At 40.3% G+C, this 12,920-nt stretch overlaps 2 protein-coding genes across 4 annotated transcripts in view; one reads left to right on the top strand and one right to left on the bottom strand.

Moving 5' to 3' along the window:
* Window positions 1–7,879, top strand: part of zbtb5 (zinc finger and BTB domain containing 5) — a 16,542-nt gene extending 8,663 nt beyond the window's left edge. For 2 of the 3 annotated variants that reach the window (XM_008412254.2, XM_008412269.2), the window contains exons 3-5: window positions 1,106–1,319; window positions 1,389–2,198; window positions 2,951–7,879. In XM_008412254.2, coding sequence (XP_008410476.1) covers window positions 1,110–1,319; window positions 1,389–2,198; window positions 2,951–4,108 — 2,178 coding nt within the window. In that variant the 5' untranslated portion in view covers window positions 1,106–1,109 and the 3' untranslated portion in view covers window positions 4,109–7,879. Of the gene's footprint in view, window positions 1–93; window positions 250–1,105; window positions 1,320–1,388; window positions 2,199–2,950 lie in introns of all 3 variants that reach the window. The other variant, XM_008412261.2, reaches the window with a different exon arrangement.
* A 142-nt stretch (window positions 7,880–8,021) lies between these two features.
* Window positions 8,022–11,869, bottom strand: grhprb (glyoxylate reductase/hydroxypyruvate reductase b). The gene is made up of 9 exons (XM_008412281.2): window positions 11,634–11,869; window positions 11,230–11,363; window positions 10,828–10,900; window positions 10,589–10,705; window positions 10,403–10,491; window positions 10,218–10,322; window positions 9,087–9,222; window positions 8,792–8,922; window positions 8,022–8,705 (listed from the first exon to the last, which is right to left on the bottom strand). The coding sequence occupies exons 1-9, from the start codon at window positions 11,804–11,806 to the stop codon at window positions 8,584–8,586; spliced, it is 1,080 nt and encodes a 359-aa protein (XP_008410503.1). The 5' UTR covers window positions 11,807–11,869; the 3' UTR covers window positions 8,022–8,583.
* Window positions 11,870–12,920: the final 1,051 nt, after the last annotated feature.

Consider the following 12,920-nt stretch of genomic DNA (forward strand, 5'->3'; position numbering starts at 1 on the left):
TGGACCACCGCAAGGGAAGCGTGTTGTTGCACGCAGCAGTGAAAATGTTAGCTGGCGATAGATAAAATTGAGGGGACATTTTGTTTGGGAAAGGTCTCGGCACAGAGCAACGGGTCTTCCCGGTGAACAGAATGCTTTTGTGGCTAGCAGGCACTTGACTGGTCTGCTGCTAGCTAAATTTAGCATCTCCAATTCCTGAACCGGACTATTTTCTTCCCATTGAAACCTCGTTTTTAAAGACAAATACCGGTAATGTATTTCTCAGAATCCCCTTTTTGTCTTTTCAAATCAAGAATGTTCGTTTGCATCGCTTTAATTAAGTTAATTAAGTGGTAATGCACTTGCTAACTGCCTCGTAGCTCATCTGTTATCGGTGTTATCAGTCGGCTAGTAAACTACATCAGCTTTGGTCTAATTTTCTGATTATTATATTATTTTACCCATTAAAACATACATGTATATTGTCGCTCGTTAAATGAAAGTCTTGMATGTTTAAGGTTTATACAGAAGAGCATATCTATTAGTCATTAATGTCAGATTTTTCGACACCATGCTGGCTTTCATGCATGCAAATCCTTACTGRAATATGTATTTACATCTCTATAATTAAGTGTTAATGCACTTGCAGTTGATTATTGCTCTGTAGCTGATTACTGTATTATTTTACAGATTAATCCATACATGTATATTGTTGCTCGTTAAATTAAAGTTTTAAATGTTTAAGGTTGATACAGAAGAGCACATCCATTAGTCGTTAATGTCTCAAACTCCAGATTTGTAGTGCTTAGAAAGGTATTTTAAGACAGACCCACTCAAGGCAGTGCAAGATTGTTAATTGGAAGTACAATGGCAAATAAAAACAAATAAAATATGTGAAATATGTTTTTGTATTGGTATTCAACCCTCCTGGGTCGTTTTTTTGGTACTTATGTTACAATTAGGGCTTCAACACATATACACATTTGTGTATTCTACCAGCTCTGTACGTCAGTAAACTAAATTCAATTTAGCAAATTCATGACAAGTGCACCTTCATCCACATGTTTTGTGATATTCCCCGTTTGACTTGATATCAACTTCTGCTCGTTTGCCTTCATATCTGTAGGGCAATGGATTTTCCCGGCCACTTTGAGCAGATCTTCCAGCAGCTCAACTATCAGCGCATCCATGGCCAGCTGTGCGATTGTGTCATTGTGGTGGGCAGTCGACACTTCAAGGCTCACCGCTCGGTGCTGGCGGCCTGCAGCACCCACTTCAGAGCACTGTTCACTGTTGCGGAGGGAGACGCCAGCATGAACATGATCCAGCTGGACAGCGAGGTTTGGACTTAATCCATGACAGCGTCGCCGATTATTATTGCGTCGTAATGAAACCGCGTTTGATTGCAGGTGGTGACAGCAGAAGCTTTCGCTGCTCTGGTGGACATGATGTACACGTCAACACTGATGCTGGGGGAGAGCAATGTCATGGATATTCTTCTTGCTGCTTCGCACCTGCACCTGAACAATGTGGTGAAGGCCTGCAAACACTACCTGACCACACGGACGCTGCCCCTGTCCCCCTCGTCAGACAGGCCCTCCCATCACCACCCTCAACAGGAGCAGCAGAGACACAGGCAGCAGCAGCAGGTGGGGGATTTGGGAGCTAACGCTAACCTCACAGCGTCAGCTGCGACGTCCAAGCTGCAGCGCTCCTTCTTGCTGCAGCAGCTTGGACTCAGCCTGGTGAGCTCTGCTCTGGGAGGCATGGAGGATGACGGCGTGGGCAGCAGAGGGGTCGATCAGAGAGCCTCCTTCCCCATGCGGCGCTTCCACAAACGCAAACCTCCTCTTGGGATGGGGCTTTCAGAGGAAAGACCCAGACAGAGGCAGCGGCCCTCGGCCCCCAACCGGGGTCTGTTAGTAGAGAGTGGGGTTAACGCGGAGAGAGAGGACGGAGTGCTTCTGTCACCTGACTCCCACAAGATGGGGGATGAATCCAAGTTAGACGGTGCGATCACAGGGATAGTGTCAACGCCTCAGGATGACCCCCAGATGCCGAGTCAGTCAGACAGCGGGCACTGTGAGGAAGAGAGGATGCAGGGAAGGGTGAGCAAGGAGGAGGACATCAGTGATCATGACCATCAGGATGATGAAAGAGTTGGGGTGAAGATAAAATCAGGAACAGGGGATGAAGAGGCTGAAGAGGAGGAGCAGAAGGTAAAGAGTTGATATCAAACAATAAGTCATGGTGTGTTCTGTGTGATTATTCTTGTTTCATTGTGTTTAGATACTCTAGTCATCAGCATGAATTCCATTTAATTTAGGCTTATTGACGTAACTTGGTGTTCTGACAGGACATTAATCCCAAACACATAAGAATAGCTCTTCTTGGTTAAAGCAGAGTACAAAATCTATAAACTGTGCTTTTAAGCACAGTCTGTGTCTGGAGACCCACCGTTATATGTGGGCCACATCTGATGTGGGCTCCTGATGTCCATATCAGGGGCAGCAGCCCAGGTGCCCACAAAGTTTTTTCTTTTTGTTAAACGCACATTTTGGAAACCTTGTACTTCATATAAAACTCATAGGCCAATATCAGATGAATATTTTGGGATTTTTATCAATATAAACAACATTGAAATATTTGAATACTATAAAGTTGTAAATTTCATTGTGAACAACGTGAAGCTATTGGCAAGGGATCAGATCATACCCGGTGATGTATAGGACTACGTATTAATCTGCTGTAATTACTATGTAGTGGATAAGGTATCAAAACTGGCTCCATCCCAGGGGCCCACATCCTTGTAAATCCGTCCCTCCATGGGGGAATGTATATAATTAAGGTTGTATGTATAATGTACATTTTCAAGCTGTAAGTCATACAGTCAGGTTAAACCTGAAAAAGTACTTATACGCTTTTGCCCGACAACGTAGCTTCATTCCACATATTTTTTTTCATTTTTCAGGTGGTCGTCAAGCGTGAGCCGCTAAGTTCGCCGGAGCCAGCGGACGAAAACAGCGACGTGACATCACAGGCAGAAGGCAGCGACCCGGCCGGGTGTCGGGAGGAAGAGGAGAAGGTGGAGCTGAGCCCAGAGAGCAGCGACCGCAGCTTTACGTCTGACCCCCAGCCCAGCTCCGAGCCTCTCCTGCAGTCCAGCTCGCAGCTGCTGCTCAAGAGCAGCATGCCCGGAGGAGCCGGCGTCTCTGCAGGCTATGGCTGTAGTACTGGTCTGAAAAGCAAACCCGGTTTTAGCATCCCCAGCTTCCTTGGTCCGAAGGATTTCAGGAGTGGCAGGTCGGGGTTGGTGGTTGGAGAAGATGGCCTTCCCAACACGACGACTGGAGGCGCACATCACTTCCTTCTGAGACAGGAAACGGCCACGCCTTCGGGCTCTGCCTCGTCCTCTGCTCTGCAGTCTGGATCACACGGCGCTGAGAGCAGAAACAGTTTCGGGGATAACCTGCAGCCGGACTCTCTCTTCCTCCGACCACTGCATGACAGTTTAGGAAACAGTAGAGCTAGTGGAGGGGGAGCCGGCGGGGGACGAGGAGGTGTAGATCCCTTCGCCTTGGACTTCCAGCGGTCCAGTCTGGGCTTTCACTCACTGGGCCGCCCTTCATCCGGAGCAGGAGGAGCAACTGCAAACAGTCTGGGTTATCCAAGCTACAGGCGCATCGCTCCAAAAATGACTCCAGGGATGGGCGGAGAAGAAGCTGTAGCAGGGATTCTTCAGGATGCCTCTTCCTCCTCCTCCAGCCTGACCGGTCCTCTGCTCCTTAACGAAAGTGGCGGGTATGAGATGAACAGCGGACGGCCCACCTCCCTCCCACCACAGCTCACAAGGGCGTCGGCCGACGTCCTGTCGAAATGCAAGAAGGCGCTGTCAGAGCACAACGTCCTGGTGGTGGAAGGGGCTCGGAAATATGCTTGCAAGATCTGCTGCAAAACTTTTCTCACCCTGACTGACTGCAAGAAACACATCCGAGTCCACACGGGAGAGAAGCCCTACGCGTGTCTGAAGTGTGGGAAACGTTTCAGCCAATCCTCGCACCTGTACAAGCATTCCAAGACCACATGTCTGCGCTGGCAGAACAGTAACATGTCCAGCGCGCTGCTCTAGAACAACTTCAGGGGAGGGAAATAAGGCATTGCAATTAGCGACGGGCTCAGTTTTAACTCTTATAGTCTCACTTATTTTTTTTGTCAGGGTTGTTGGATCATATCATTTGCTTTTTTTCTAATAAATCACTCCTGATCTCTTACCAAACATAAGGATGATGTTGTTATCATACATATTGTTTCTGCTCTTGTAGCTCTCAACTTGTTTTTAAGGCTTTATTCTTAAAATATATATATATAAATAGTTTTGATTCATGGCACATTACTGCGCATACTCTCCTGTATAAATATCAGGAGAGTATGATAAAAATGTCTTTTTTCGTAGGCTTAGATATCAGAACTTAAAACGCCTTAAAACTATTTGGTTTAAGAAATATTTTGGTCCGCTCTGATGTTTCCGAGATTTTAAGGAGGACTTTGAATTACAGCCTTCACCTCTGATCAACTCTTCCCAGACTCTAAGTCCATACTCACTGAGTCTTGTCGAACACACAGCAGTCTGTAGCCTTCCATACAGCGGCTTGCAAAGACTTTATACCTCCTGAACCTTTTACATCTTGTAAATCTACAACCACTATCCTTATTTATTGGGATTTGTGTGGTTAGAAACAAAGAAGTCATATTTGTGAAACAGAAGTTAAATAACTTTTTAACCCGTTTTACTAATGAAAGTCTTTGTTGCGTGCATTAATACATGTTAAACATTGTTCAGGCTTTTGTTTTGTCACTGTTTTGTCATAAATCGTGATATTTATGAAGTGCAGAAGTAATTGTTGTACAGTCAAAAGCTTGACCGGTCTGAACTGTTGAGTGATGCAGCTCGTATAGAATCAGCATCGACCTCCAGTTCCCTTTGTTTCCATTTGCAGATGATGGATTGAACACAGCTCTAAGATGTCCAAAGCTCTGGCTATTGTTTTATGACCAAACTGCTTTAAACGTCTCCGTAGATTTCTCCCTGACCGGTCTTCTATATTTGGTCATGATTTTATTTCTTCACTAATGTTCTCTAACAAAACCTCTGAAGCCTTCACAGATCAGCTGCATTGAACTCTATTTAATAATTAGATAAATTCAGAAGGCAAATTGGCTGCACTGCATTTATTTAGGAGTATCAAAATAAAGTGTACTGAATAAAAATGCACTTCATACTTCAAAGTTTTTCACCACTTGGTGTTAATTTGTCACATAAATCTCAATAAGTACGTTGAAGTTTGTGGCTCTAAGGTTTAAATGTTGGAATCTTCAAGGGGTATGAATACTTTTTGAAGGCGCTGTAGGCTTTGGAGAAAGTACATGTGCTCTGTGTGCCAGATATTTATGTGAACATGAAGGTGGAATATATGAAGAGCTAAATTTACTTGTTGAAAGTTTCAACAACAGAAGAAAACTGTACAGTCAACAGCTAATATGAGTGGATTTTAGTGGTTCACTTACAAGAACAGTGGCTGTTGAAGCATTTCTACTTGATTATCTCTTGATAATCGCTAATAGATTATGTAGTCATATCCATTTCCAAAACTGAGTTAATACTCAACTTTTCTTTTATATTTAAATATTGTTTTGCTTTTACTAGGATTTCAGTGCCAATCATTGATTTGTTTGAGAAACTGAAAACTTTACATTTCTCTCTGTCAAGTCTCAGCAGTTTGTGTTGGACAGTTTTACATTAGAGTAAAGTTACAAACAAGTACTAACTAATATAAAGTATTAGTGGTGCCATTTTTATGAGTTTCTCTGGAAACCCCACTGTAAATAGATTCTTTTAGTGTAAAAAAAATTCCAGTTTATTTATATTGTTGTTTATGACTAATGTACAAAAGTTGAGCTGATATCCCAAAAAAAAAACAAAAAACATCACTACATGATGCTGTGATGTAATGCTGTATTTACTGATTTAAATGTCTTTTTTTGTTGGATTGGAGTTTATTGCATCTTTTAATGGATACTTTGAAGAAGAAGTACATTTCTCACTCAACTCATTATCAGTTTGTTTGCTTCCACCTCAGAGTTGGCTCAAATCATTCACATAATATCTGTTACTGTACTAGAAGTCTTTTTTAAAAAACACTCCTCTCTTTTTTCTTCTTGAAATGTAATCAAAGCGCTTAGACAAATCAATCGAATCTTTGTTCTGTATAACTGACATGTTTTCTGGAATGCTAAGATATGTATAATTTATTGATCCAACTTGTCCGAATCTATTGTGAGGCAGTTAGGGGTCGGTATGAGGTTCTCATGGTATAAATATTTTCAGTAGAAAAACAGTTTCAAGGTTTCAACTCCACCCAGCTCGTTTCTGTACAGCCGTAGCTGTAAAGCGGTGGGTGTCACCTTAAGCAGAGTGATGTAGGTTTCACCCATTCTCTATTTTCTTATTCTTTTCTTTTTTTTTTAGGTTTTTATGTAATAACTGGAATTATTTAGATTATTTAATAACAGCTGACTGTGTTTTCCGTGTAGGCCAGGACAAAGTGTTGCCATCTTCTTTCAGCCAGCTGATCAGCAGTACTCGGCAGCAGCCAGAGAAAACTCTGCTCACTTCAACACTTTCTTTCTTCCTGAGTTTGCATCATAGAAACTCTAAGACAGAGGGGAAAAAAAAGATTTGTGGATATGTTGCCACTGTTTAAAGCCTCAGTCTACCTCATTAACAGGAAACCGCTCCATCGCTACGTTTTTGCTCGGCGTCATAACCAAACGTTCAGCCTTACGTTGTTGTTGTTTTGAGTTTTGGGGATTTTCCAGCAGGCAGGCAATTATACAGGTTGTCAACTCATCCACAAAAGTTAAATTAGTGAGTTAGTATTTTGGAAACAAGTATATTTCTTCATTAGATTTTTTTTATTTAAACATTTACGTCCAACGTGCTCAGATCTAATACTTTATATTCACTGTCATTAACAATTTAAAATAAACAAACTTGCTGAGAAGAACTATCTGACTATCATAGATTGATTTATGTCAGTTTGGCTTCTTCTGTTGGTTTTAAATAAGAGTGATGTCATTGGATTAGACTGTTTATTGTACAGTTCTGTTTTAGTGAATTAAAAAAGCAAAAACAAACATGTCTGTCTGTCTATATTCTTAATCACTGGATGTGTTGTGATATTGTTCATTGACTTTAAGCTGGTCGGCATCTTTTAATAAAGTCCTACACTGTCAGCTTGTACAGTTAAACATTTTTATTTAATTTCATGAGGCATATTGGCACCTCGTTGCAGAAGAAAAACCTTGTTTTAAAAAATGACTTTAACACAAATTGTCAGATTAAATGTTCCTGAGATATAATCCAGTGGTGACGTTGCTGTTTGGTGTGTGCGTTTAAAGTGACAAGTGATGGTTAAATGTATGATGTAACTCAGTCACATTCTTGGGGAAAAAAAATTGTGTTTTTGTGAGAAATGAAGAGGTGATGAAGTGAAGATCTCCCTCTAAACTACTTTCATTTGTGATTGATCCTACTAGCGGTTTTTTTTCCCCCCCTAGCAGTTGAATTAATGGTTCATAACCTTTCAAAATAAAGCAGTTACCGTACTTCCTCTAGTTTTAATATTGCAAATTTGTGAATTAGACTTTAGTAAAATGCCTTACGCTCTCCAGCTATAAAAGCTGAGTAATTGTTTGCTTTCCTAAAAGTGAAAACAATTATTTTTATTTATCTCACAAATGCTGTCACCATAAAATGGTAAAATCGTTGTCTCTGGTGTGTGATAAGGTTGTAAAATATGTTGGATTTGTTGTACAGACTGAATAAAACAATGGAGCTCTGTTGGGCTTTTTTTTTTTTTTTTGTGAAATTCTTATTTAATATTCTATATTAAACTCAACAGATATGAACTAATACCAGAAATTCTGAGCAAACCTGGAAAAGTCTCATTTGGATTCATAAGAAAAACAAAGAAATTCTGAAACAGATTTTTTACATTTATTTGTTTAATCACATTTCTTAATCACTTCACAACTTAGTATTTGTCTAATTTTAGCTATTATTTGTATTTTGTAGGTACTGAAAGATAAATCCACACTCATTTCACATTTTGAAAAGGGACATTTGACTGCTTTTCTGGCTTTTAGACCCTCTGATATCAAGGTTTTAAACCTGCATAATTTTTTTAGCTTTGCACAAAACTTTAAATTTATATAACAAAACAAGACGTTTTGTTACATGATCTCTTTGGCTCCGGACTTATTGATTCATGACTCTAAGTGGGGTCCCGATCCCCACTTTAGGAGAGCCGATCCAAGCTTATGTAGATAAACAAAGATGCAGTGCATTAATCTGGACAATTGCGTAGTAGAATGGGAAGCCATACTCTGGGTTGTGTTGCTTCATGATTTATGACATTTGAGTTTAATATTTCTTACACAAAAGAAAAGAATCCAATAAAACAAACTGAGTTTAAAACAGCAGAAATGTTTTAATGGAAAAGTTGAAGTTCTTCAAAACTGAGATCCTCTGGAGCAAGTCTGTCCTCACAGCTTCAGCTCTTTGATCATTGGCTGGCTCCGCAGGCCAAGCAGGAGGTTGTTTGCTGCCAGGGCAGACATGGCGTTACGGGTGCTGTAGGACGCACTTGCAATGTGTGGAAGAATCACTGCAGAAGAAAGTTAAGACATAAGATTGACAGTAAGTAATGAGAGCAATGAGAGTAATCAGAGCTGACTGCTTTGACAAACTCACCGCAGTTTTTGAGAGTAAAGAGTGGGTGGCTTGTGGGCAGGGGCTCAGGGACGGTGACGTCTAATCCAGCTCCGGCTATCTGCCCGGTGGACAGAGCTTCATACAAGTCCTCTTGATTTACAACCCCTCCTCTAATGGAGCAAAAATGCAGTATGTACTGACAGAAACCAGCATGTACAATTGATTTGATTATTAAAAGCTTTAGAACACCCTTCTATACACTATATTAATGGATTGTTGTGTACTGCTTGTTCTGAGGTCACTCGGTGTGTGTTGGTGAATAACATTGGGGTACCTGCTGGTGTTGATGAAGATGGAGGTGTTTTTCATTTTTGAGAAAAGGTTCTTGTTGCAGATCTCTTTGGTCTCTGGTGTCAGAGCACAGCATATCGACAGGAAGTCTGACTGCTTTGCCAGCTCATCCAGTGTGACTGGAAGAACAAACAGCATGAAAATCATAATACTGTATATCATACAATTGACTGATGTAAATACAAATTAATGCAGTCCCATCTATGTATCTATTATTATATTTAGACAGAGAAAACTTATGGGAAAGTACCTTAGCCTTGGACAAACTAAAACTCTACATTCTCCTACAGTCTCCAGTCCATCCCAAAAAAAAGCACTGCATGCTTGCTAATGGAGTGTTTTCATCAGAGGGTTTTTTAATATAGGACATATGGTGGGATTACAAAGGGTGGGCACACAACCACCAGATGAAAATGTATTGCCTTGAACAAGTTTTCTATTGCTTTCATACATGTGTACTCATTGAACAGTTGGCGTCTAAGCTCGCTAAGCATGAGGAGAGAATTTTACATGTTTTGTGTCGGACTGCACTGTATTTTCTGCATTTTGATTTTCTTGAACATAATTATCAGGGTCTGGATTTCTGCTGGTCTGTTTGTTGTTTGCATTTGGACTTTTTTGTGCAATTTACACCAAGGTGACATAGTTTTACCTCCGCTCAAGGAATTGCTTGTTGAGCGATGTTGGAGAACGAAAAAAGGCTAAACAAATGATTCTAATGAAAATGAAAAGCTGCAACTTTTGCATTTAAACAGAAACTAGTGCTTCTTTTACACAGGCATCACTCGTTAGCTTATGCGGCAACACTCCAGGTACAGCTCCAAATGAATTCAATTTGAAATCCATTGCACAGAACCAGACCTCTATCTTCACAGCACTCTTTCTCCATAAGAAGGAGAAAGCAAATTAAATTCAATCATATTCAAAGTACAGGGAAAATATGAACTGTGAACTTAATTTACTGCTCTTCATAATGCTTAGTCTCCTCTTTTCTTTTTTTTTTTTACAAAACTCAAAACTACAAAACTTTTTTTTTTTACAAAACTCCAGTCCAAAGGCTTACCAAGAAAAAAATCCCTAAAGTGACAATAGGTGCCAGTGATCCACGTATTACCATATTCAGCATTGATGGCCTTGGCCAACTCAGGTCTTGGAGCCACATCTGTGTAGATGAACTTTTTCACTTTGAAAGGTGCCAGCCGCTCTGCAATAGCCACACCTGGACAGCAACCAGAAGAAAACATCAACATGATGTGTATGGTGATTGTGAGATGATCTTATGTAAATTCATCGTGTTACCTATTCTTCCAAGTCCAAGAATTCCCACAGTGCTGTTGGCCAGCTCGTATCCACACAGCCACAGAGTTCTCCATGTGCCCCAGCCGCCGCTGACACAAGTTGCAGTGGAAGATGGTTGTTTAAATTTGACTTAAATGAACTTGGGAATATTTTCTAAAAAGATGTGTGCTGTGTGCATGAGGTTACGTTTTAGCCTCATGCGTCGCCTCTATGAGTCTCCTGGATGTTGCGAGCAGCAGAGCTACCGTTAACTCTGCAACTGCATCTGTCAGGACCTCAGGGGTGTAACCTACACGGATCCCTCTGTTGAGAGACACAAATATACACAATTACATGAGCATGTTTCAGTAAAATAAATCCCTCAAATTGTATATATATAAGGATCTAACAATTAAATGTGTTACTTAAGGAAACTAGCAGATCACCTTTTCTTCAGCTCCTCCAAAGATAGATGATCAAACCCCACTGACATAGTACTGATGACCTTCAGGTTTGAACCTATATAGGAAAAACACCATTGATACAGAACCACCATGCTTTTGTTTATGGATTCTGTAGTGCCTTGCAAAATGATCCATTGAATCAGCCATAGATCAGAGATAAAGATGTAGGGAACTTTAAAGCAGTGCCATTATAAAACCATATCTAACAATTTGAGCAACTTATGTAGTACTGTTCAATTTATCACCACAAAATAGAAAGAGGAGAGCACAGCTCCAAACCAACCAAAATATGGTTCTCAATCTCTGATGACAGGCCAATCAATGACAAGTTTGTTACATGGACATTTGGGAAAAAGTATGATGAATTTAAATGCTTTTGCATACCTGCAGCATCCAACAATTCTGCATCAATCTTTTCAGTCAGCACGCAGAGGAGACCATCCACACCTTTCACTTTCTGAAGCAGCTCTGTCCTCGGCACAGGGACGTCATCCGAGTCCCACAGCTCAAACTGCACCCTGTGTGAAGAGGACGCAAAGCAGAGGAGTTATTCGACAGCTACTGAGGTTCTCAGAGTGGTGCATCAAACACCACTCTGAGATTTTACTGACAATCTCCTATTTTGATATAAATAAGATGTAACTGAGGCATGTTAGTTATGAAATACATTGAAACATTCAGCAATGCTGTGAGGAAATATTATTTCAGGTACCATATATTTATCGTATTAATCTGAAGGTAACCAATAGAAGTCCTCCAGTCTGTTATAGGACTCCTTTCCAACTTACTGTCCAGAATCCTGGAGGATCTTCAGGCCTTCAGGTGGGATCTGCCTAGTAACATAAACCCGTGGAAGGGTTGACATGTCCCTCAGTACTTTAGTTGTTGCACCACTGGTAAAACTCAAAGGAGCAACGGCAATCCTCTGTAGCCGACGTAGTGCCATGCGGCTGCTCAACATTGCCAGTAACTTGCAAATCTCTGTTAGGCAAGGCGTTTCTTTTGGAGTTTAGAGTCTTATTGCAGGGAGGCGTTCATTTCTGGCTGCAGTTTAGAGGGAGGTTCCCATGTGTGTTTGGCCAATGTGATCAAAGGGAGGATGCCTCAGAGGTTTTGAGGTGAAGGGTAATTTTTTTTTTCCAGACCAAAAGAACACAATATTTGTCCAGATTTCAGTGAAGGTTAAAATCTATTTGTATTGCAATGGGAATGGAAATCAAAATGGACACAAAAAGATCTGACAATTACACATTTTCAAACAAATATTTGGGTTTTGTTTGTTTGTTATTTTTCCCTAAAACAGTCCACCAAATTGAAGTCAGTCAGATGTAAATGTTTCACTTGGCTGTTGACCTTTGTTTCTTTACACAGGAGACACAGGAGAGTACCCAAACACATTCAGTTCTGTCCAGCTCACACTGGGTCAGTGGTGTCCCCCTCGTCTCCCAAAAGCAGTCTGTAAGACTTATAGTTTGTTTGGAAAATAGAAACAAACCTATTGAAATAAAAAGAAAAAAAATTTTTATTGTGCATTAAGAAAATAGAAACAATCAGGATGAGGGGACGAAAGCCACATTACAAAATTATATCGATAAAACTTGCAACAAAGGTGTATCATTACAAAAAATAAACATCAGCCTGTTCATTTTTATTTGAGTTTGGAACATGCTAGGTTCTGAACTCAAACATAGCATGTTCTACTTACATGCTACTTACATCTCATGTACTACTTGCATGCGATGTAAGTAGTATAAACATAAATGGCATACATAGCAAAAGCTTTCATATCTGGGGTAATGTGCTGCTATTAAACTAGTGTATTTTATTGGGATTTTATGAGAAAGACCAAGGCAACATTTTGGATATTTGTGAAGTAAATTAAAAATATTTTAAATAAATATTAATTGAAATAATTCATTTTTTGTGATTAAATACTTTATTAAGGACATAGTTAATTTGAATTTTATGGTAAATATAGTTATTTGGTAATAATATAATCATTTCACTTTGCTGTGATACAAGCTGCACAACATGATTTTTTTTGGTCTGTCAGCCACTATCAGCTGAATGTCAGT

The sequence above is a fragment of the Poecilia reticulata genome, linkage group LG1, assembly GCF_000633615.1.
Source record: "Poecilia reticulata strain Guanapo linkage group LG1, Guppy_female_1.0+MT, whole genome shotgun sequence".
Lineage (NCBI taxonomy): Eukaryota > Metazoa > Chordata > Actinopteri > Cyprinodontiformes > Poeciliidae > Poecilia > Poecilia reticulata.

Excerpts from the sequence above, each read along its gene's own strand:
- grhprb (XM_008412281.2), bottom strand. The coding sequence starts at position 11,806 with ATGTTGAGCAGCCGCATGGCACTACGTCGGCTACAGAGGATTGCCGTT. Across the intron at positions 10,901-11,229 it reads AGAATTGTTGGATGCTGCAG|GTTCAAACCTGAAGGTCATC; the intron begins GTATGCAAAAGC and ends TTTCCTATATAG. Across the intron at positions 9,223-10,217 it reads GGCCATCAATGCTGAATATG|TCACACTGGATGAGCTGGCA; the intron begins GTAATACGTGGA and ends TTGTTCTTCCAG.